The 24,380-nt window shown below is 47.0% G+C and overlaps 1 protein-coding gene across 1 annotated transcript in view; it reads right to left on the bottom strand.

The window, feature by feature from the left end:
• Positions 1–24,380, bottom strand: part of LOC144817943 (activated RNA polymerase II transcriptional coactivator p15) — a 108,601-nt gene that overhangs the window by 22,382 nt on the left and 61,839 nt on the right. Inside the window, exons 3-4 of the mRNA XM_078674911.1 lie at positions 18,821–18,943; positions 18,056–18,164 (exon numbers count right to left, since the gene is read on the bottom strand). Of these exons, the coding sequence (XP_078531037.1) occupies positions 18,056–18,164; positions 18,821–18,943 (232 nt within the window). The remainder of the gene's footprint in view (positions 1–18,055; positions 18,165–18,820; positions 18,944–24,380) is intronic.

Raw genomic sequence — 24,380 nt, 5'->3', positions numbered from 1 at the left:
GGTTGTCCGAGCAGGTTGGGAGCAGTGATGTTATGGTTTCTTGAAGGGCAGGGAGGGGGATGTCTTTGAAATTTCGGGTCCATTGGTGGGTGATTTGAGACTTGATTGGTGGAGCTACTGTTTGGTTGATACTGAAAAGGATGATGTGGTGGTCTGACCAGTCGATTGGGAGAATGTTGATGTGACGGGGTGGGTCCCCGGGGGGCCCGACTACGGACTGGTGGTCCGACCCCGCTGTCTCACCTGACTCCGTTCCCTCCCTACCGCAGCCTGGCCAGGACGTGGAAGTGGACTGGAGGGCTGGTGACCCTGAATACTAGTGGCCGAAGTCGGACCGAAGCGAACCCTGTACCTTTAAGGCCTTGGAACCTGCACGGGTAGCCCCGCCCCTTGAGAATGACGCGCCGGAGTCAAAAGGAGCCCGGATCAAGGAAGCGACTGACGGCGTTTTCCCAGAGGCAAGGAGAGAAGGAGAGTACCGTGTGAGCTGTGGCAACGAGGAGCAGGAGGCCAAACCGAGGAGAGGAGAGGAGACGGAGAAGCCAGGAGGCCAACGGAACAGCGAACCGCCCCGCCACGTTCCCACGGGAGGAGCGTGGCTCCAACAGGTACGGGGCCGTGTGGTGGGTTGGATGGGAAACAGAGTCCCGCCTGTTGTAGAATAATTGTACAGACCCGTGTACAGCTCGCCCCTTTGAACAAACCCCCCCCTTCCACGAGCACTTCCTCACGTCATCTGATTTGTACATAGCACGTGTCACGGGTTTCCCTCACTCCCGGTCCCACACCGTGTATACCCATACTCGGTCCTAATACGTACTATGTCTTCTTCCTTTACATACGGAGACCCCTGGCCCGGAGGACGTGTTAAACCGGCACCGGAGGCAAACTGGATCCACCCCGCACCACGGCATATGATCCAGCCGCGTTCGCCAGGGAACGTATCACCAGCCGGAGGCGAAAGACTTATACACAAATAAAACCTTTGAAAAGTCTCTACAAGTTCTCTGCCTCTCCTTCCTTCGAACCGCCAGCGAGGGTAGAAGAGGATAGCCTAATCCCCGAGTCCCCAGGTACCCCGGGACAGTTATTTATGGGTATAGTTTTGCTTTTGGCTATGATAGCATCTAAGGTAGAGCCCTTGTTGTGGGTTTGACCCTTGCAGTGTTGGGTGAGCTCATTTGTGAGAAGGAGTTCATTTAGGGACTGTATAACAGTGTCATTTTCATTGTTCCAAGGGAGGTTAAAGTCACCCAGGATGATGTGGTCGGAGTTTGCTAGGGAGCACTGAGTTAGTAGGACCGAGATTTGGTCACTGATGGCCGGAGAATTTCCTGGGGGGTGGTAGATAAGATGGCATTTTGTTGCTTTGTTGTTTAGGCGTGCTATGATGGTGTTAAGATATTCGAAGGTTGAGAAGGAGTGTGTTTTGAGTTCAACTATGTTGATGTTGTTCTTGTTGATGGCAATGCCGCCACCACGTTGATCAATTCTGTCTTTTTTAATGATGGAGAAGCCAGGGTGGGACTAGGAGGTCAAGGAGCGGGTAAGATTAACCTAACAATAAGGGAAATAAAGTGGGCACCTATCTAGCAAACCAACTCAGAGTAAAACATGAAAAAGCCTTTATTATTTGAATTTACAAAGATACCGGTGAACCCGGTACCCCCGTGAGTAGGATAAAGCAACAGTGGAACAACCTCAGGTGTCAGCAGCCCAGAATGAAGAGATGAGCAGTGGTCCGGCTGGAGAAAGTCACCCTCAAGACACAAATCCCCTGGACCGGACGGAATTACCACGCTATTCTAGAAGACCTTCAATGCAGAGCTCATACCATATTTAACCATATGGCAACTACCACAATGGTCACTCCCTCACAGAGTGAAGCACTCATATCTGCTATCCCTAAATCGGGGAAAGACCCACAGTATTTCACTTCCTACAGGCTTATAACCTTACTTAATTTGGATGGAAAACTCTACCCTAAGATCCTGGCCACACAATTAGAAAATATTCTGCCCAAACTGATTCACCCGGACCAATCAGGCTTTAGTCGAGGGAGACAAACACATGACAACTTAAGGAGGATAGTCCACCTGGCCGAAAAAACTACCAAAAAACAGATTCCAGCTACCTTATTAGCGCTTGACGCTGAGAAAGCTTTCGACCGTTTGGACTGGCCCTTCTTTTTCCAAACCCTCTATAAATTTGCCTTCCAGAAAGGTTCATTGCCATGAACCGGGCGCGTTAAGCAAATCCGCTCACAGGTTGTAGTCAACGAGGTTAGGTTTAGTTTAAGTCGTGGCACCCCGTCATGGATAACCGCTTTTGCCACTTATTTGCACTCAGCATAGAACCCTTAGCTGTGAACATCAGAGCTACACCAGAGATTCAAGGCATTCATTTTCGTTCTGTGGATCATGAAATCTCTCTATTTGCAGATGATGTGCTGCTCTCTCTCTCACGGCACCCACCACCTCATTAAATGATCTGCAATAAGAATTGGCTCTTTAAGAAACAGTGGCAGGATACTTTATAAACTTACATAAGGAAAATGCTACTTTCCAGTACGCATCTTTCTTGGCAGAGCTGCAGAGTTACACACTGTGCATAGATCGCCACCTAGTGTTGGGCCCGGATGTTTGCAGTTTGTTTTTGTCCTGAAAAGTCTTTGGAAGTCACGGGATAGGTGACTTCTCCTTTGGACCACATTGCGCATGGGCATCGGCTCCATCCTCAGATTGTTTTTCGCTATTAGGTAAATAATGGAGCTTTGCAAGAAAAGGAAGGATGTCCATGTAAGCTGAATCTAATTGAGATAATATTGGAACAGATAAAGGCAGCCGGGGAGGCGGGTGGGTGTGTGTAACTCTGTAGCTCTACATGCCAAGAACAGATGCATACGGGTAAGTAGCATTTTCCGTTCAAGGCATATGAGCTGCAGATTACACACTGTACATAGATTATATAGCAGTACCCACACCTAGTGGAGACTACCCGTATTTGTTGCAGTAGTTCGAATCAGTGTTTGGAGTACAGCCAGGCCCACAGTAGCTTGTTGTTTAGTTTGCACACCTACACAATAGTGTTTTGAGAAAGTGTGCGTTGTAGACCATGTAGCTGCTTTGCATATGTCATCTAAGGGAATGTTCCCTAAAAATGCCATTGAAGCCCCTATCTTTCTTGTAGAATGGCCTTTAGGAGGAACAGATAGCGTACGTTTAGCTCTGTGGTAACAAATTTGTATGCATTTGACAAATCCACCTAGCTATCTCTGATTTGGAGATAGGGTTGCCTTTGTGTGGTGGTGAAAAGGACAAAAAGCTGTTTAGTTTTACGAAAAGGTTGTGTTTATTCAATATAGTTAAGTAATGCTCTTTTGACATCTGCGACTGTTTGTGGCTGCAAGAAAAATACAGGCAGCTCTACAGACTGATTGAGGTGAAAGGGTGAAATGACTTTTGGAAGGAATTTAGGATTAGTTTGTACAACAACTTTATTGTGGTGCATTTACAGAAAAGGTTTTTGAACGGTGAACGCTTGTATCTCACTAACTCTTCTGAGAGAAGTAAGAGCTACTAGGAAAGCAACTTTCCAAGTTAAGAATTACAGTTCACTTTTATACAGTTCACATTTATGTAAAGGTTCAAATGGAGGTCCCATTAACCTTGTAAGAACAATGTTCAAATTTCACACTGGGGAAGGTGGTGTTCTAGGTGGAATTATTCTTTTGAGGTCCTCCATAAAAGCTTTTATGGCAGGAACTCTAAAAGATGATAGATGTCTATTTTGTAGGTATGCTGCAATGGCAGCAAGGTGCAGCCTAATAGACCTGTACGCTAAGTTACATTTTTGTAGGTGTAGCAAGTATCCTATGATGTGTTGATTAGACACAACTAAAGGATTGGTTTGGTTGTTTTGACAGTATATTACAAAACGTTTCCACTTGGCTGCATAACATGCCCTAGTGGTGTGACGTCTAGCTTCTTTAATAGCATTCATACATTCAGGGGGAAGGTTAAGGTACCCAAACTCTATGACTTCAGGAGCCAGATTGCCAGGTTGAGCTGAGCTGGGTCCGGGTGTCTGATCTCTCCATGGTTCTGGGTTATTAAGCGTGGAGACAGGTACAGCTTTTGGTGTGGTACCACAGAAAGCTGCAGCAGTGTGGTGTACCACTGCTGTCTGGCCCAAGTTAGAGCTACCAGAATGAGTGTGAGGGAATGCTGTTGTGGGTTTGCGTACCACTAATGGAAGTAGTGGGAGAGGTGGAAAAGCGTACGCAAATTTGCCGGACCAGTTCATCCATATCGCATTGCCTTTGGACAGCGGGTGTGGATATCTGACGGCGAAGCTTGGGCATTTTGCGTTTTCATGGGTAGCGAAGAGGCCTATCTGAGGTTGTCCCCACATCTGAAAGAATGGTTGAAGAACTTGTGGATGAAGTTCCCACTCATGAATCTGTTGCGCTTGACGGCTTAACAGATCCGCTATGGAGTTTTGTGCTCCTGGAACATGTTGGGCTAAGAGAAAATCTTTTAGTGGTATGGCCCATCTCCAAATCTGCTGCGCTAATGGAGAGTTGCAGTGAGTGTGTCTCCCTCCTTGTTTGTTGATGTAATACATAGTTGTCATGTTGTCTGTGGGGACTAAGACCGCTTTGCCTGATATTTGCTTTTGAAATGCTTTTAGGGCTAGAAATATGGCCAGTAACTCCAGGTGATTGATGTGGAGTATCTTTTGTTGCAGTGTCCACTTGCCCTGCATGGTGTGCTGCAGTAGGTGAGCTCCCCAGTTATGACTATTTGATGAACTGGCTCTAGAAACGGTCGGCCCTTGGAAAGGTATTTGGTGTTGCAGAGAGCGGTGAGTTTGACTGTCTACCAACACTAGGTCTGTTAATTGACATTGAGACTGGTTCCATTGACATGCTAAGCACTCTTGAATAGACGGTTGTAGGGGAGACTTGGTGTGGTTTATTGTGAACCCCAAGTCGTGGTGAAAATGGATGGTGGTGTGAGTGTGTTGTACACACTGACTGGCTCATAAAAGCTAGCTCACACAGTCGTCTAGATATGGGAAGACATGAATGTGCTGTCTTCGTAAGTGTGCTACTACTACTGCTAGGCACTTGGTAAACACTCTTGGTGCTGTTGTGACTCCGAATGGGAGTACTTTGAATTGATAGTGCGGACTGTCTAGTACAAATCTGTGATACTTTCTGTGAGCTGTGTGAAAAGGAATGTGGAAATAGGCGTCCTTGAGATCTAGGGTAGCAAGGAAGTCGTTTTGTAACAAACGAGGAAGGACCTGCTGAAGCGTGACCATGTGGAAGTGGTCTGATTGTATGTACAAGTTTAGTGGCCTGAGGTCTAGAATAGGTCTGCGAGCTGTCCTTTTTTGGGATAAGAAACTACAGGGAGTAAACTCACTTGTTTTGTTGATGCAATGGAACTAACTATTGCGCTTTTTTGTAGGAGAGATGTTACCTCTCGTCTTAGTAGAACTAAATGTTCTTGCGACATTGGTCGCTGTTTGGGTGGTATGTTTGGGGGGTAGATGTTAGTTCTAGACAGTAACCTGACTGAATTATTTGTCGCACCCACCTGTCTGATGTGATGTTGATCCAGGCAGGAAGGAATTGTTGTAGTCTTCCACCAACTGGAGTGGAATGTGGGGGAAGTTGTGGAAAGTCATTAGGCGGGGATGGAGGCAGAGTGGGAGTTAATATATTTGCCTCTTCCTTTGTTATTGTTACCCCTGTAACCTCCCCATTGGTAGCCTCTGCCATAGGTGGATTGGGTAGGGGCTTTGTAAAAGGTAGAGGGAGTATCTGAGGAGTATCCCCTGTTGGTGCTTCTGTAAGATGACCGATGAAAAGAACGACTGGGAGCTTGCGACTGCAAGGCTCCCATAGATTTTGCTGAGTCCGTATCTTTTTTCAAATTTGAGGGATACGTCCACATTAGGCCCAAATAAGTGTTGCTCATCAAAGGGTTGGTTGAGGATGGCACTTTGTACTTCAGGTTGTTTTTTAAATATCTTTTTTATTGAAAATTAAAACAAAGAAAAGATTCAGTGGTAGATGCCTTACATCACGGAATGGATAATTTTCAAACAAATAAATGGTAAACAATGAACGGAGTCCAAACTGTGAGGCCAGAGCTCGGGCTGAAATGGCATGCAATTTTGTGATACACAACAATAAGCAATCCCAAGATCGACATTCTGATTCTTCCATCACTCTTTGAAAACAGGATATTAAATGCTAGATAATCGAGTAGGTGTCGAAACCAACACGATAAAAACGATAAGCGAAGCTACGATCATTATCCATTGCAGCAATTAAGGAGAAAACATTATGAAAAGTCTAAAGCAACCCCAGCACTAGGACCCGTCCACCCACCGAACCAGTTAACCTCCCGGGAAGGCAGCTACCACCAGGATCGAAAAGGGAGTTTAAGACATAAAAACACACACACATACAATCGACGAACACCCCCCCTCCCTGCACAAGGCTTCCGCCCAACCCCAACTAGCAGTGTGCCTGTCGCCCCATCTAACTAAATACCAAACATGGAAACGTGGAGGAGGAATTTGTCATACATGCTCCCGGTCTCCCCTTCCCCCGCCAAAGGTAAAAGACCCCTACTATTAAAATATTAGAAGAAAATCGATTAGCGAAAATACATAGGGGAAGTTATAACAACCACCGGACCCTCCCGCATCGGCAAAGGTAGCAGAATCCCATGTCCATTAAAGTCTCAATATCGAACCCAGACAGTCAAGCTCATCCCTGGCCCTTGCGATCCTTCATGCTAGCTCCCACCATTAGAACCACCGGAAAGACAGGAGAGTCAAGGAGTCCAAGGAGTTTCGAACAGTCACGGCAGAAACAAGTAAAAGTTAGTAGGCCTTGAAATGAATCAATCTCGCTGAAGTATTCCCCCATCGACAGAAAATCTCGATAGCCTTTCCTCGACGAATGCGGTAAAGTCAGATGGGGGAAGAGGGATGGAACGCCAATCGAGAAGGTAACAAAGGAGTCCTCCAGCCGTGAACGGTCAAGTGATTCTAACTCCAGCAACAATGGTGGTGGAAGCTAGAAATTTTCAGAGATCTCGAGCTCGCAAGCTGGTACTGGAGCGTTAATCAGGGGCGTCAGAACCATGTTTAGCACGGGGCCCTCCTCCTCGGTTAAAATCCGCTCCGCAGGGAACTCAACTTGTGTCGATGCTGGTAAAGGGTCAGAGTCCGGTCTCAAACAAATAGCCTCGACTACATCGGTCATTTTGTGGAGGATGGCGTCAACTTGATAGTGAAGTGCCCCGATGGCGGCCATTATGGTACTGAGTGTCGGAGTACATTCCGTCTGATCCATCTCCTCACGCTCGATAAGAATCAAATCGATTATCCCGGAGGGGCCGGACTGCTCCGGGGGGACAAACAAGAGCGGGGCGGACGGTAACGGAAGGCGACCAAGCGATCAGGCGATTTTACTCCGCCGCGGCAGGCGGGGAGCCCAGCCCACGAGACCCGGGAGGTGGTGCAAGGTCTCCAGGGAGGGGACCCTCGCTCACGGCCACAGATTTTTGGTGTCGCCGGTCCTGTAGCATCAAACGTACCACTCTACCGCCATCCGAATCGGGCAAGGATGACCTCCACTTCGATAGACCGGACCCTGCCCACGTCCCGCGGCCGATGTTATTCAACTGAAACCCGGCTGGGTCAGTACTCGAGGCCCCGGCTTCCAGGCTGGGTTAGGCCGAAAAAGGAGACACGGTGTAGCTCTGTCATTCGAGCCAGCAAAAGTCTCGGAAAAGCACCATTGGGATCCGCAACTCCTCAGCCACACGGAGGTCCGGAGCAAAATCAGGATAATTAACAGGATTGTGGAGCCAGTTGCGGAGGTCGACGGAGCAGGGAGTTTACGCGGCCATCTTGGTTGCTGTCGTTGTACTTCAGGTTTAAAACCTGAAATGCGTAGCCAAGCATGTCTACGTAAGAGGACACTGGTATTAATTGCCCTTGAAGCAGTATCAGCTGCATCTAGGGAACAGCGAATAGAGGTATTTGTGATATTTTTACCCTCTTGTATAAGCTTATTTGCCCTATCTTTATATTTATCTGGAAGGTGCTGCATTATGTATTCTAATTAGTCATTATATGCCCTATCGTATCTTGCAAGTAATGCCCGAGTATTGGCAATACGCCAAATGTTTGCAGCCTGTGACGCTGTTCTTTTTCCTGATGCGTCAAGGAGCTTAGACTCTTTATCAGGTGGGGAGCCTCGCCTGATGTTTGTGAATTTGCTCTCTTGTGTGCGTTGGAGACTACAAGGGAGTCTAATGGTGCAGGGCCTTTAATGTATGCTGGATCAGAAGGGGAAGCCTTATACTTTTTCCGATTCGGATGTTGATGATTCGAGCCCTAACCGGATCTTTGATCAGACTTCTGATGTGTGCCTAATAACCCCTTTAAGCATAGGCAAAGTTGAGGTGGACCTTTGTGTATTGTCAAAGGTATCCATAAGGAAGTCTTCCTCCACTGGGGTACTATGTAGGTCAACCCCATGACATTGGGCAGCCCTATGTACAAGTTGGTTGAAATGTTTTCTATACTAAAATCCCTGAAAAGCTATGAAAACCATAAGAAGGAGGAAACTTCCTCAGTGGAAAACTGCGGTAGGAAGGAAGGAAGGGAGGGAGGAGGTATCCTTGGAGCACTAATTAAGAAAACGAGGTGCGAATTCTATAGAGTAAAGATAGAAAGCGCGAGTAGCTCCTCAAAAGAAATGTTTTCTATACTAAAATCCCTGAAAAGCTATGAAAACCATAAGAAGGAGGAAACTTCCTTAGTGGAAAACTGCAATAAAATTGCTGAATACTTTGAAGGAAAGGTAGCCAACATATACAGCAGTTTCCCAAGTGAAGCGCGAGAGGGGAATAATGTAGGACCCAGGAAGGAGTTTTTAGGAGAAAGACTTAAGGAATTTAAAATGGCTGAATTGAACGAACTTAAAGTAATTGCTAAAGAAATTAAATCAGGATCTCCATTAGATCCGGCTCACCCAGATAAATTACTGATGGGAGCAGACCTTATTATACCACACATCTCGGATTTAATCACCACCTCCTTTCAGAATGGGGAAGTCCCTAACAAATGGAAACGAGCAATAGTACATCCATTGAAAAAGAAACCATCTATAGAACCAGCAGTACAGGAAAATGGCTTATTACACCAATCTCAATCGGGCTTCAGAGCTGCCGACTCCACTGAGTCAGCTTTGCTATTGGCTACAGACACAATGAGACAATGGGTGGACGAGGGGCAGACAGCTGCAATAATCCTTCTGGACTTAAGTGCGGCCTTCGATACCGTCTCACACAAGCTGCTTTTGCACAGACTAGAAGAGTGCGGTGTCGAAGGCCTTGCTTTACGATGGCTGACCTCCTTTCTATCATCACGAAGTTTCCAAGTATTACAACAATCGCAAACATCAACAAGTGTGGCACTATCCCAGGGAGTGCCACAGGGGTCAATCCTGAGCCCCATGCTTTTCAACCTATATGTGGCACCTTTAGCAGAACTTGTGGAAAAGCATCAGGTAAACATCGTATCATATGCTGATGATACACAGCTGATTGTAACACTTTCCGGAAACAATCAGAAAGCGCTCAACTTCGAGATGCTTGGAGGATGTGGCTAAATGGATGTCCAATCACTGCCTGAAGTTGAATGGAACTAAAACAGAGGTGATGAGTGGGTAAAACCCCTAACATATGGTCGTCTGCATGGTGGCCAGAAGCATTGGGTCCCGTACCCACACCAAAAACAGAGGTTAAAAATGTGGGTGTCTGGCTAGACACTAAACTATCCTTTGATGCCCAGATACGAAAGGTAGTGGGTAAATGCTTCGGTACCCTAAAAACGTTGAGGAAAATACTGGACCTACTTCCATCCTGAACTAGGAAAACCATAGTGCACGCCCTGGTAACCTCCCAATTAGATTATGGGAATGTATTATACCTGGGAGCGACAAAAAAGGGGCTAACCAAGTTACAGGCAGTACAGAATGCGGCAGCTCGGTTGGTACTGTGTCCCCCCAAAAGAGCATCTGCAATAAAAGCTTTGAAGGACTTACACTGGCTGCCGGTAGAACAGAAAAAAAAGAGTGCAATTTAAGGCACTGTGCTACTGCCATAAAATTCTTGCGAAAAAAGGACCACAATACCTGCACCCGCTAATAGTACACTACATTCCAGACCGCAAGCTGCGATCAGAAGGAAGGGCGCTGGTAAAAATCCCCAGAATACGGACCACTAGAATGGGGTCAAGGTCCTTTAGATACATGGCGGCAAAATTGTGGAATAAGCTCCCTGAAACCCTAAGAGTGGAACAATGTGAAACCACATTTAGGAAAAAGCTGAAAACCGTGCTCTTCTCCTCTGTACGGTCATACAAATAAAGACAGACTTACCACCCCCATGTAAGTTCTGGGAGGTGCGTGCACCAAGCTCCTAGTAAGTAGTCCAATTAGCGCGGGGACACGCCGGTTGGGGTAACCAGGCGCTTTAGAAATGAATAAATAATAATAATGTTACAATGTCCTTCTTCTTAGGATGAGGAGCCGGTGCAGGTGCATCTAGTTGTCTTTTCTTAGATGTAAGAGTCATTAGACAAGTCTTAGGATCTTTAAATAGAGTCTTATGCGTAAGGTCTGGACGGAAAAGGTCCTCTGTAGAGGGTAGATCCTTCAGTGCCGAAGGTTTTTTGGGCACCGAGCTGTGAGCATCTCTTGGCTTTGAAACATGTTACTTGGCAGTGTCGTTGGTTGATGGAACATTTGTCTTTTTCGGGTCCGAATGTGTTTACGGTTCCGAGGGCTTTTCCGGCTCTAAAGCTTTTTTTGGTTCGAGGGCTTTTTTGGTCCCGATGTGTTTTTTGGCTCCGAAGAGTGGGAGTCGGGTGCTTTGAGAGGCAATTTCTTGCTCGGCTCAAAACGTGGTTTAGATGTAGAGGATCCGATGCCAGTTTTCTACGCCGAGTGCTTCGATGTGGAAGCAGCTGGCGTGGAGAAGATGACTTCTTTTTCGCTGCCGGTAGGTGTGCTCCGGAGCCCGAGTCGCCTATAGGCTTACTAGGCTTCTTTGCCGAGCTCGAAGGCGGGGCATGGGAAGCAGTCTCTCGGTGTGCACCCGGGCACGAAGGCGAGGGTGTGACCGGAGCCTTTTTGGAAGGTGTCGAGGAAGGGTCGGGTCGACTTTCTTACTTACGACCCTCATCGCCTGAGTGATGTCCTCGATATCTGAATCTTCGGCCTCGGAGTTGCTGTCGAAGCCATGTTCTTGAAGTTGTTCTGGGACGTCGACGCCCTCTTCGAAGATCACGTCCGGGATGGAAGCAGACGAATGAGCCATTGTTCTTCAAGCTCGTTGGTCCCAAATTGTCTTCTTGGAGCGGAAAGAGGCACACACAGAACAGTGAGAGGCAAAGGTTGCACACCTCATGGAGATCGATGTGGGGAAACTTCGACCCACATTGAGGACATTTTTTAAATGGCATCCTTTCCATGAACTGGAAAATGAGGCCTGGGTAGGCCAGAAGCCCTCGTCGACCGGAATCGAAGAATTCAGAGTTGAAGAGTAGCGTCGATTGGAAACGCGTTCTTAACAATACCGTCGGAGTAGCTGAGAATTGCGCGCCAAAGGAAATCGCTTCTAACACAGAGAGCAGGAAAAACATCCAAGCCCGGTGGCGGAAAAATACAATCTGAGGATGGAGCCGATGCCCATTAGCAATGTGGTCCAAAGTAGGAGTCACCTATCCCGTGACTTCCAAAGACTTTTCAGGACATAAACAAACTGCAAACCTCCGGCCCAACACTAGGTGGCGATCTATGCACAGTGTGTAATCTGCAGCTCATATGATTAACATCCTTTCTTCTAAACCAAACCCTCCCCACACACTATATCGAGCGGCTGGTGTCTACAACCTCTTTTCAATGGAAGAAAAAAAGTTATCACCTACCTGGGAATTAAAATTACCCCCCCCAAGATCTCGGCCCTCTATTGGGCTAACTTTCCCCCACTGCTTCGTCAGCTCAAATTGGATCTCAGACATTGGGCCACCATGTACTTTTCATGGCTAGGGCAAAGAACACCATCAAAATGACCGTGCTGCCATGCATTTTATATCTCTTCCAAGGCCTGTCCATCGAGGTGCACAGAAAAATCTTCTGAGCTCCATTCCATGGTAATACGCTTCATTTGGCAAGACCAGAGAGCACGGCTCCCCTACTAGCACCTGCGGCTCCCATGAGAAGCAGGGGCCTTTCCCTTCCAGACTTACATGTTCTACAAAGCAACACAACTAAGAGTTATACAAAACTGATCTTGGAGGTCAGGGGAAAACATTGGCTCCATATTGACAGGGCAGTGGTGGGTCGATACATCTGGGATGTTCTACGAAAGGAGCGATCGGACCGTCCCCACAACACCTATCTGAGCACGCCTAGCTGTACAACCCTTAAGGTGTGGGACACAGTCACTCAAGTGCCAGGTTGGATCTCCTTTCTCTCCCTCTACACCCCTTTTCACTTCAACCCCGCCTTTCCCCCAGCTCTCCCACTGTGACCCTATGATCCCTGGAGGGAGGTGAATGTCTTGTCATCTCAGATCTCTTTCATGGGTGGGACAGTCTCACTTTGAACACGGGAAACAGGATTTTGGTTGCCTAATTCCGAAAGATATCACTACACTCATCTGAAACATTTGGTCCTGCAGCCTGATGTACGCCAGGCAGCCACTAGAGAGCTTTCTCTTACTGAGAAATTAGTATGGCAGGCAGGGGGAGCACATGGAATACATAATACTTTACTCCCATCTTCTTAATACTATCCTCTCGACCACACCACGCTATTTTGGGCGAATGTTCTAGAGGGCCCAGTACCCCAAAAACAGGGGCACAAATTGTGGAATTTTTTTTCTCCGATACAACTATTTCCTGGGACTTAAAAAAAGCCAATTACAAGATTTTGCTTGACAGGTATATTTATCCCACTAAAGTTTAGTGGGATAAAGATGGGTAATATTGTTTTCCGTTTAGTGACTAAACGGAAAACAATATTACCCAACACAATAGATCTCTGCTGGAGGGGGTGTGGTCTACGAGGAGACTTCCGACATAAAATGTGGGACTGCCCAATCATACAACCATTCTGGGCAGAAATCTTGGCATCAATTAAAACTATACTGGGCTGTTCCATTCCATCTTCCCACAGCTTTCCACTATTAGGGCTGTGTGATGACTCCTTAAAACATCAAAACTAGAGCAATTGCTCCATTATGTGGCTTTGCTTGGGAGCTGCCAAGACAACCTTGGCGGCCACCTGTAAAAAGATCGCAGCACCCTCCCTTAAACAATGGCAGGACAGGCTTTGGCAAACATTAACAAGGGAAAGTATGACAGACATTCTGCAAGATACATATAAGATTTTTTAATACAAATGGGGCCACTGATCACTTTTCTCTCAAAGGGCCGCTCAACACCTGCCCAACAGCGCATTACATTTCTTTACGTTCTAATTCTCTAAGAGAACCTGGGGATCACTTCACCAACCCATTGGCCTTGTCCATGTATCCTCTAGCCCAGTCAGTACCCCTTCTACATGGCGCCCTTTTTAGCGGTCTTAACACATGGATTTTTGTTTACGGTTAGTTAAGGGGTGGAGGGGAACTATAGGGCACTAGACTTGCTTTATTTGCCTAAACAGTTGACAACGTTACTTTAGACTTTGTTTGAGCGGTTTACTAAGCCATTTCTCTAGCCACTGTATCCATCATTAGCACTACACTGTACGGTTTAATGGCGAACATCCTTTGTATGCTGGCAATAGGATATTGTGCCCGGAAAAATTTAATAAAGAGTTTGACAAAAAAAAGCCAAAAAAGAGCTAGAAGTTAGGATGCATATTGTCTAGGGCGGAGAGTTGCCTATGACTGATGAGGATTACGCTGGAGGAGAAAGAAATGGTTACTTACCATTAGTAGTTTTGCAGCTTGCAGAGTTTTGGGGATTTACATGCTGTGCATTATTCTGCCATCGAGTGGTTGGGTCTGGAATGATCTCTCTTTACGTGGGTGCCGACCACCACCATTTGGTGCTAGGTCCATGAATTGTGTGACATCAGACAGCGACCCGAAGTTCCTGTGCCTGGTAGCCATTTTCAAATTATTTTTCTCTCCTTCCTTTTGCAAATAAGAGTACGTCTTTACTCTTCCTGTATGAAGTTCCTTCTCTTTCTTGTATGTGAATGTGTGCAGGGGTACACGTGTCTCTGCATTGGGTTGCGCATACCAAAGAAGGAAGGTGTGCGCACCTCAAGATCGGTCTCTCTGTGCCAGAGTATGTGTCTGCAGAGAGTTTCTTTGCATAGTGCCTGTCCCTCTCTGAAGAAGATTCTACAGCAGGGGCGAGCCTGTTTTTGCTACGGTGTTAGCTGCCCATGTACAAGCATAGTTCTGTAATCACAAGACTGACATGGCCTTAATTAAAGAGCAAATGGACGGGCACAAGCCAGTGTGTCCTCAGCGGATCGTGTTACGGTACGGATCCGCAATGAGACCAGAAAGCCTTACTGCAACCAGATTGCAGGAGTCTCTTTGGGACGTTAGGAAATCTGTTCTATATAGGGCCTGTTATGACCGCCTTTATAACAAAAACGATGGGCTGTGAGCATACTTCTACGCAGCGTCCTCGATGACCCTCCTCACCCCGAGAAACAGTCCTACGACGCTCCCAGTCCACTGCCCGCTGGCAGCATAGCCCTGTTCAAAGGACGCCTTGGCCATTTTGTGAGCTGTGATGACGTCAGCAGTTAAACTGGACAACGAGGAAAAGGCTGGCTTTAGCACCCTAGAGTTTTGTCCCTCTACTTTCCATGCAGATAAAAAACACGAGCACCTAAAAAGGGGGAGGATTTTTCAGTGGCACCTTTCAGAAACTACAGAAGGATGTAGAGCAGAGGTGAAAATCGGACCCCTGTGGTCGGACAGAAGGCCATCAGTGTATTTACACCACGCTTGGAGGATAGCGCCGGACTTGGAGGGAGGGACGAGAGGGCAACTGGAAGGCTTGTTCACCTTCTTTGTTTCCCCTCCTCCCCCTGGAAACTCAGCTCGGCATCTGCAGTGTAACACAGCAAGTGAAAGATCCAGTCCGGGTGGCGGTGCCAAAAGGAGACAGGGCGGTAACAAGCAGGGACTAAGAAGCCTCAAGGTACTAACCTGTCCATGGGTTATTATTAGGCAATCGGTGGACAGTCGGCGCTTCCTTTGCCACAAATCAATACAACACAAAGATGCAACGCGACATGAAAGCAGCAGAGCAAGACTTGAACCCGCAGTGTATTGCGCCGAACGTACTAACCTGTCTGTGGCTCCCTGTCACACTGGCGAGGGCTGGCGCATATCATTCACTCTTATGGCCTCTGTCACTCTCGCTCTGTCTCCCCGTGGGCCTCTACCTCCCTATTTGTCTCCTGGCTAGCCCCATTCTAGTTAACACGCAGTGTATTGCCCCAAACGTACTAACTTGTCTGTGGCTTATTAATAAACAATCGGAGGACATTCGGCGCTTCCTTCGCCACGCATCAACACAACACGAACACGTGAAAGCACTCTGTGTCTCTCTCGCTCGCTCAGTCTCCCCGTGAGCCTCTACCTCCCTATTTGTCTCCTGGCTAGCCCCATTCTAGTTAACACGCAGTGTATTGCCCCGAACGTACTAACTTGTCTGTGGCTTATTAATAAACAATCGGAGGACAGTCGGCGCTTCCTTTGCCACAATTCAGCACAACACAAACACGCACAGTGACGTAAAAGCAGAAAAGAAACAAGCATTTACAATGCAACAGTCTCGGCTTTGCAAAAGTTAGAGCTATTGGCATTGTAAATGACAAACTTTTTAATATATGTTGGTTTTGAAAACAGATAAATAAATGGCATTGTTAATTACAATGCCAATAGCTCAATCTCTCGCAAATGCGAAACCTATTGCATTTGCAATGCAATAGGTCGCGTATTTACGCGAGTTTGAGCTATTGACATTGCAAATAATGCCAAGACCAAAACATAATAAAAGGTCTCTCACATTACGGGAGGGAAGGTGAGAGAACGTAGAATATATAGACAGACGGGCAGAGAGAGAGAGAGAGAGAAAAAAGCTGCGATGGCTGTCTACTCTCCCCAGGGCAGAGTGGGTGTGGAAGTCACACTGCTACATCCTGTGCTGCACTAGGCGCGTGTGAGGGTACCGTGCACTCTGGCTGCCACCACCTGCCATGGACTTGTGCTGGGTGATGGAACTTTCCACCCCCGAGGCCGTGCTATAGGTATTCGGGAGGGAGGGATGCTCGCGCTGCTGGTCCAGAACTGCACATCTTCACTGCTAATGGAGCTATGCTGCACCAGTCCCGTGGCGCTATGCCGCACCTGTCCCGTGGCGCTATGCCGCACCTGTCCCGTGGCGCTATGCCGCACCTGTCCCGTGGCGCTATGCCGCACCTGCCCCGTGGCGCTATGCTGCCCCTCACTTTTCGTACCAGAAAACAATATATCGTAAAATGGCAAGATAAAATTGCGATAATAAAATACACTTCTATACACATTAATGGTGTGCACTCAATTCCCAATAGTCACTGATGAGCCCGCATCGGCCTTCTGCCCCAGGACATAGGATGACGACTTGCACAGCATTTCTTCGCACAGTCCGTTTTTTGAGGACGACGCCCGATGGCCATCATTACTACATTACCGGGCTGCTTTCAATCTACTGAACGGCAATACTCCCTTTACTGGCGATTTTGTCCCGAAATTGTGCCGAAAGGACTGGAGCTTGTGGAACCAAAGAGCCAATAATTAAATCAAATAGGTCTCAACATATTCTACTAGATGAGTGGAACTATCGAGGTCTTCAATTGGTTGGGAGTAGACGTGCTGACGGATTGGCTGTACAGTTCACAGTTGTTCACTCTGGTGGAGCTTGGAGAGCTGTATGGTGGCTTGTGTTTGGTGAATTAGACATTTTCTAGGTGTTCGTTGGCTGCAAAGCCCAGGAAATGTAAATACATTTTGTTCCTTTTAGAGGAATAACCCAATTGGATTCCCTAGCAACGGCATATACATCACAGGACTTAACACGGGGGCGAATTTGGAGCGTGAAAATGAAATGAGCCCTCCAGTGCGTGGCTGAAAGTTTAAGTACACTTTGGGGGCGCTCTGCTAATTTTACCCGTGGGCTCTAATGGGAGAGTCGCCGATTGATGGGTGGACTGTCGTGCATTAAGGGTAGGAGAGCTAGCATGGTAGGGCGGTATATATAGAGGGGGGAGCAGGGGTGTAGAAGGCTAGAGTTGTGCGAGCCACCACAGCTTTAAGTGCGCGCGCACTCGAAAACGAAACCTAGCGTGGGGGCGGGACTTCCGTCTTATGCGCGAAGCCCGCGCCCACGGAGTTCCTGGTCCGAGGAGCAGTGGTGACGCGGGGCTCCCATGCCTGAGGGAGAGCCCCGCGGAGGCAACAGAACACAGTGGGCCTTGGGGGGCGCTTGTGTGCATGTGTGTGTGTGTGTGTGTGTGTGTGTGTGTGTGTGTGTGTGTGTGTGTGTGTGTGCCTCTGTGTGCGACGGCGGGGGGGGGGGGGGGGGGGGAGTGTCTCTGTGTGCGTGCGTGTATGTGCGCTCGTGTGTGTGTGCGCGCGCATGCGTGCAGGTGGAGGTGTGCCTGTGTATGTTTGCGCTTCCCAGGAGACAGCCACGGCGAGCGCGGCGCGTGCCAGTTTCGAATCGCCTTGCGCGTGGCCAGAATTGTCTCCTGGGAAGCAGACACGGCCACAATAGGTTCTCGGCGAGAACGCGCTTCCGCGCGCTTAGCCGAGACCTAAAAAATTAAAACGCAGCGTATAACCCCGAATGCACTAAATCAGATGTTCACTTTAGTCACTGTTGTAATCTAGCAAGTAAAAGAAACAGAGTCCTAAAAAGTGATCACATTCACCTTTTCTTCCAGGTTTCATTTCTCCTTCTTGATCCATCCAGTACTCTCGAATGTCAATTAGTACCTTCCCTTTAAAGTCTCGGACGCTGACATACCTCATTTTTCCAATCTGTGCAGAAGAAAAGATTAAAGCATCAGGTGGGATACAAATATTAGCATGCCAAATAAACCAAACAGAAGTTGTTGGAAAAACTAAAGTACGTTCTCTAAGACAAAAAAAGTATGGGAAACAAATTAAATGCAGCTTCAAACTCAACGGAATAATCATTGGTGTTTGTTATAGATCTGATCCTAAACACATTTCCCAAGAGATACCCCATCTATTCTTACCAAAATTAAGTCTTCAAAAATCGCTCTGTAGATCAATAATTGATAGCAGTAATAGAGAACATTATACCACAATACCGTACATAAATACAATAAAGTAACATGTGCCCTAGAAGGACTTCAACAAACCTTTATGCAGGACAAAGTAAAAATACCCATCTTTTATTTAGGCCAATACAAATTGAATTTTAATAAAAAGGTATCAATTTCTCTATGTTACATACTCCGTGAAAGCTGCTGGTCCAAGTACCTTTTATGGCTCTAAAGGAACATGGAGTTACTTCCTGCAGACAACAAGCCTTTGAAAAATTACACTGAATGCCAAATGACTGGACAGACAGTGTATGGTTGTATGTTCGGTCGTCAAAAAAACATTCCACACACTAAGGTCATTATTAGTAATTCAAATTTGCACAATATAAACTGCCACCAACTTACTTGGAACATATTATCATCTACTTTATTGCTCTGTTTGGACGAAGCTGATGATCCTTTAGAACTTTCCCCAGTCTTCTGTTTTTTAGCAGGCTTCTCTGGGGGTGCTTGCTTTTTTCGCTTTGCCTAAAAAAGTAATATATTGTGAGGCTCCAATGCAAATTCATGAATTCGAACGCAAAAAAACAATTTAAAGCAGAATAAAACTATTGCAAGTAGAGACTATCTCGTTTTGAACTACTTTTAAGATGCAACCCGGTCTTATCCACCCATCATTCAGATTCTTCTGTGTGGAAGAAATTGAGAAAGAAAACGTGCTAAATCTATTATCCATGATCCATGCTACAACAAGCATTGGCATAGCCAATAGGTCTTGCTTTTGGGACCTTATAAGTGTTTAGTTATGCAGCACAATATCCTTGGTGCAACATCAACAACTTGTGCTTGGCTAAACACTTATAACAGACCCTCCAGGATATCGCGATTTCGCGATTTGCCGCGAAATCGGCACTTTTTAAAAAATGCCGCGATTTTTACAAAAATGCCCGCGAAATCGGCATTTTTGTAGAAATCGCGGCATTTTTCGCTATATCCTGGGGGGCCTGCTTTATGTGGCCCAGCCTTCACTGCCACGCCTGTCTGCCCACACCATTCACGGAGCATTCTTCACTCCGATGCTGCACCAAAGCTCCTCGGATACTCAGCAGCAATGGAGAGGCACAGCGGGATGGCAACCCTCACACCTCTAGCCCTTGATGACCTGTTAAGAGGTGCTTCGAAGGTGACAGAGGGAGGGGCTGCAGGTTCAGGAGCAGCGACATCTATTCACATGCAAACAGCCCTGAATGTGTCATGTCTCTGCTATTTAGAGGGGGGCTCACACATTCCATTCCTACCCAGGGCCCCAAACATCCAAGACTCGGCCAGATTACACCCCTGATTACACCGAGGCAGCACGTGGTTCTCTTCACAGAGCGTAATTACTGTCACTAAATTGTAAGCAAACCTCGGTTCTTCAAACATGCAGTCAGTCTATAATGTAAGAAAATAAAGAAATGGCACAATCGCACCCACACTGATTAACAAAGTATGGAGGACAATCAGTTCAATCAGTTCGCTTAGAGTATCTCCTGTAAGTACTGTACATCACAGAGGGGGATGGCATTTTGGACAGAGAGCCTGTCTTCTCGTTGTCTTGTGCAGGAGCTGGCGAGGAGCCCAAGATGATACTAGAATACTGCATTCCCACCCCTGTGCCCACCCTGGTGGGTCCTGTTCCCTCTCCTGTGATGGCTCCTGCCCTCCCCTCAGTGATGGCTCCTGTCCCCCCATGTGGTGGCTCCAGTCCATCCCCCCCGCCTGTGATGGCTCCTGTCCCCCCATGTTGTGGCTCCAGTCCACCTACACCTGTGATGGCTCTTGTCCCCCCCCTGTGGTGGATCCTGTCTCCGCCCTGGGTGGCTTCTGTCCCAGTCCTGGAACGGCCCCTGCAGCGAGGGTGAAGTTCTTGATGGGCCTCTTCTCAAAAGGGCTCAGCTCAAAATTAATATGGAAAGGTCGGCGAGTAAGTAAGTGAAGGGATGGGTGAATGGCTGGATGAATTAGTGAAAGGCTGAATGGATGAATGAAAGATTGAATAAATGGATAATGAGAGAGGATGGATGGATTGATGAGAGGGGAAGGATGGAGAGAAAATGTAAATAGCTGGATGTATGGGTGGAAGGGTAGCTGGATGATGGATGAGGGGAAAGATGGATGAGGGGAAGGATGATGGATGAGGGGAAGGATGATGGATGAGGAGAAGGATGATGGATGAGGAGAAGGATGGATGGATGGATGAGGAGAAGGATGGATGGATGGATGAGGAGAAGGATGGATGGATGGATGAGGAGAAGGATGGATGGATGGATGGAGGGGAAGGATGGATGGATGGAGGGGAAGGATGGATGGATGGAGGGGAAGGATGGATGGATGGATGGGAAGGATGGATGGATGGAGGGGATGGATGGATGGAGGGGATGGATGGATGGAGGGGAAGGGTGGATGGATGGAGGGGAAGGGTGGATGATGGATGAAAGGAAGGATGGATGAGGGGAAGGATGGATGGATGAGGGGATGGATAGAGGGGAAGGATGGATAGATGGGTGGGTGAAAGGATGGATGGATGGATGGATGATGAGGGGAAGGATGGATGATGAGGGGAAGGACAGACAGATGGATGGATGGATGGATGATGGGTGGGTGAAAGGATGGATGGAAGGAAGGATGGCTAAGTGAAAGGGTCGATGGAGAGAGAAAGGGAGGATGGATGGATGACTAAAATAGTGGATGGGTGGAAGGATTAGTAAGTGAAAGGATGGCTGGATTGGTGAAAGGGTAAATGGCTGAATGGATGAGTGAATGGATGGATGGGATGAAGAGTGGATGGATAAGTGTACAGATGGATAGGGTGAAAGGGTGGATGGATAATGGAGATGAGTGAAATGATAGATGGCAGGATGGATGAGTGAAATGATAGATGGCAGGATACATGATGGATAGGTTTGCAAACGGTTGAATATGTTTGGAAATGGCTGGGCTTACTTATATACTATTGCGCGACCTCTGATGTGTCTGTAAAACGTACCTATTGTCCTGAAGTTTTGTCCTGAATTTTGAGCTCCTGTCCTGAATTTGTGTCCTAAATTTTGACCCTTTGTCCTGAATTTTTATACTCACCGTCCTGAATTTGCACCAATGCCAGTTGGTCACCCTATTCGCGGGCTTGGAGACGGAGCGCCGTGCAGAGAGGTCTGTCCCTTAAGATAAACAGACAGAACCACTCAGCCGAGAGAGCTGAGGCGCACACGGGACGGGGTATCTGCAGAGGCGCGCTGGACAAGGGATGAAGTCAGAGGGTTGAGCTCACCTATTGCAGACCATTTCCCCCTGGGAGTGAGCCATGGGAAAAATCCTAGAGGCGAGAAATTTAACACGGGCGTCAAGTGGCCCCATGTCATGGGTGTCAACTTCAACCAGTCCCCGCTTTTAAATCGGAGACGATTTGCAGGCTGACATTTTGCAACGAAACTACAAGTACCAACATGCAGTTCGCTCCTGTTTAACAAGTGACCACTTGGCGGTTTTGACTGCTCTTTCTCTAGTGCTTAGGTCTGTCGAACGGGCATCCGGTGGGATATCAGGTCGTGTTCAAAATACACTGTAATATTTAACGTGCTTACTAATAAAAGGGGCGATAGGTATAGCCATCATTAGTGCAGCAGGTACACTGGCACCAAGCTCTAAGGCTATTGCAAGACACAAACTGACCTGCAATGGTACGCCTCTTCTGGCGCAGGGCTTTGCAACGTGACGCATCTGGGAGATGCGTCACGTTGTAAATACCCGCACCATGGTGCATCTTTTGCGCCGCCGCTGCGTCACAAAAGTGACGCAACGGCGGCATAAAAGCAGCGCAAGGGGCTTGTAAATCTGCCCCAAAGAGTCTACATTGTAAAGAAACCAAATATACATAGCTTCATGTTGTTAAATAACTAAAAAAACTAAGATATCTGTGTTTGTTGTAGGAAAAATGGCCTCATAAAATGCCGCAAAATTGCCGCTAAATTTCCATATTTGTGCCGCTAAATTTCCATTTTTGTGCCACTAAATTTGCTAATCCATGCCGCTATATCCTGGGGGGTCTGTTATAAGGTCCCAAAGGCTATTGGTTCTGCCAATGCTTGTTTGTTTTTTAACTATGCTTATGAGATTTATGCACGTTTACAGAGATGTAAACACTGTGAAAACGTGTATAACCTTTAAAGGGGCGAGTTTTCAGTTCTGTGCATTTTAATTACTCCTAGATAAACAAAGTACTGCAGATAGTCCATTGGTAAGGCAGATTTTTCGCATTAGTAAGTTACATTTGCAGGTGTAAATTACTTGTTCGCTCTCCCAAGTGTTATGTTGCAATGTTAGCAGGGGCCATAAACTGCTATCTGATTCTCAGCATAGCCTTTGCATAAAATGACTACAGCTGGCTCCTAAGCTCTCGAGAGCCTTGGGGTTCCTGGGCCCTCGGGGGCAGACAGTCAGTCAGGTTTGTCTGGGAACTGTAAGTGCGGGAGAGAGCGACGAGTGGGCATAGTGAAAGAGGTGGGGGATTAGACAAAGAAAGAGAGAAGGGGCAAGAGGAGGAGGAAGGGATATAAAGACGAGAGATGGACAGAGGGGAAAAGATAGCGAGAAAACAGAGGAAACAAAGCAGAAGCCCACAGACGGAGAAACAGAACGAGAGGAGAGAGAGAGAAATAAAAAAAAGACTGAGAATGCAAGGTAAAGGTGACAAAAGAAAGATAAATGCGATATAGTAGGGAAAAATGAGAGATGAAAGGACAGAGCGTAACAGAACAAGCTGGCAAGAGAGGGAGATGTAGAGAGCGGGAGACCGTGAGGCAAATGGAGGAGAGTTAAATAGAGCGGTGGTATGAAAGAGAGGGCAGAGGGAAGATACGAGTGGGGGAAGGTCCGGAAATAATGGAGATATAACCGAGATGAAGTAAGAAATAATTTAAAAACACGAAATTCCCTGCTCGCCGGACATGAAAGGGTGCCCTGAGAGAGGCGCTTAATTAGCCATGACAACAAAGGAAAGGCAGATGGTCGCACGCGCACATACACTCAAGCTTGTAGCCAGCCAGCAAACGCCTGGGTACCACTTTCGAGATCCCCTTTACAAAAAGTCGAGCAACAGCGCATGCGCTGTTCTAGGCTCGACCTAAAAAAGGCAAAAGGGGAGGGTGCAGCCTTGCTATCGGCTATCTGAAACATTTTCACAAGGTATAACCATTTGGTCAATTTTCTGGTATGTGCACTCCAGTTGTTCAAATAGTCCCCTAGTAAGCATTAACATCTAACATGGTAGGCCTAATGTACAATGCACAGATCATATTCTATTAAGACTGGGTGAGGTAGGCTCCTGAGTGAAACCAAGGAACAGGCAGGTGGCTGCAATCTGAATCCACTACAGTTGCAAAACGTGTTCTTGCGTAATGAGAAATACATGCAATATCTTCTAAGAAAAAATGTGCTTCAGGATTTTCATGTGGGCGAGGGGGAACACACTTCCACACTTATCTGCAAACTTACAGAAATGTCCAATCACGCCTTGACACCTGTTTTAGGTATTAACTACAGACAAATTTTAACTCTCTGTTCTTCAAGGAACTACTATGTAAAAAAAAAAAAATACTTCTAGTGGACTATGAGTCAGCCAATTGCTTATCGGTGGTTGTTTTTCTTGACAATCTAGTTTGCTCTCTGGCCATTCCTTCCTCCTCTTTGGTTTGCCCCTGGTCTGGAGCATATATTCCTTATCATCCTTTTGAATGGATGAGTTGCATCCTTCCATAACTGACATCAGGGAACAACTTTTTTCATTGTGTTCTAGCACTCTGTGGCAGACTTTGTGTGGTCTTCCTCTTACCCTTCTGCCCCCAAGTGTGCCACTTCTACTATTAGTTTCCATCGTCCACTGTCTGTTGCTACCTTGCCCCAGCTGGTCTATTGCTTTCTCCACCCT

The sequence above is a fragment of the Lissotriton helveticus genome, chromosome 2_1 (genome assembly GCF_964261635.1).
Source record: "Lissotriton helveticus chromosome 2_1, aLisHel1.1, whole genome shotgun sequence".
Taxonomy (NCBI): Eukaryota; Metazoa; Chordata; class Amphibia; order Caudata; family Salamandridae; genus Lissotriton; species Lissotriton helveticus.
The sequence above is the reverse complement of the archived record's forward strand: the minus strand, read 5'-3'. Positions and strand labels throughout refer to the sequence as shown.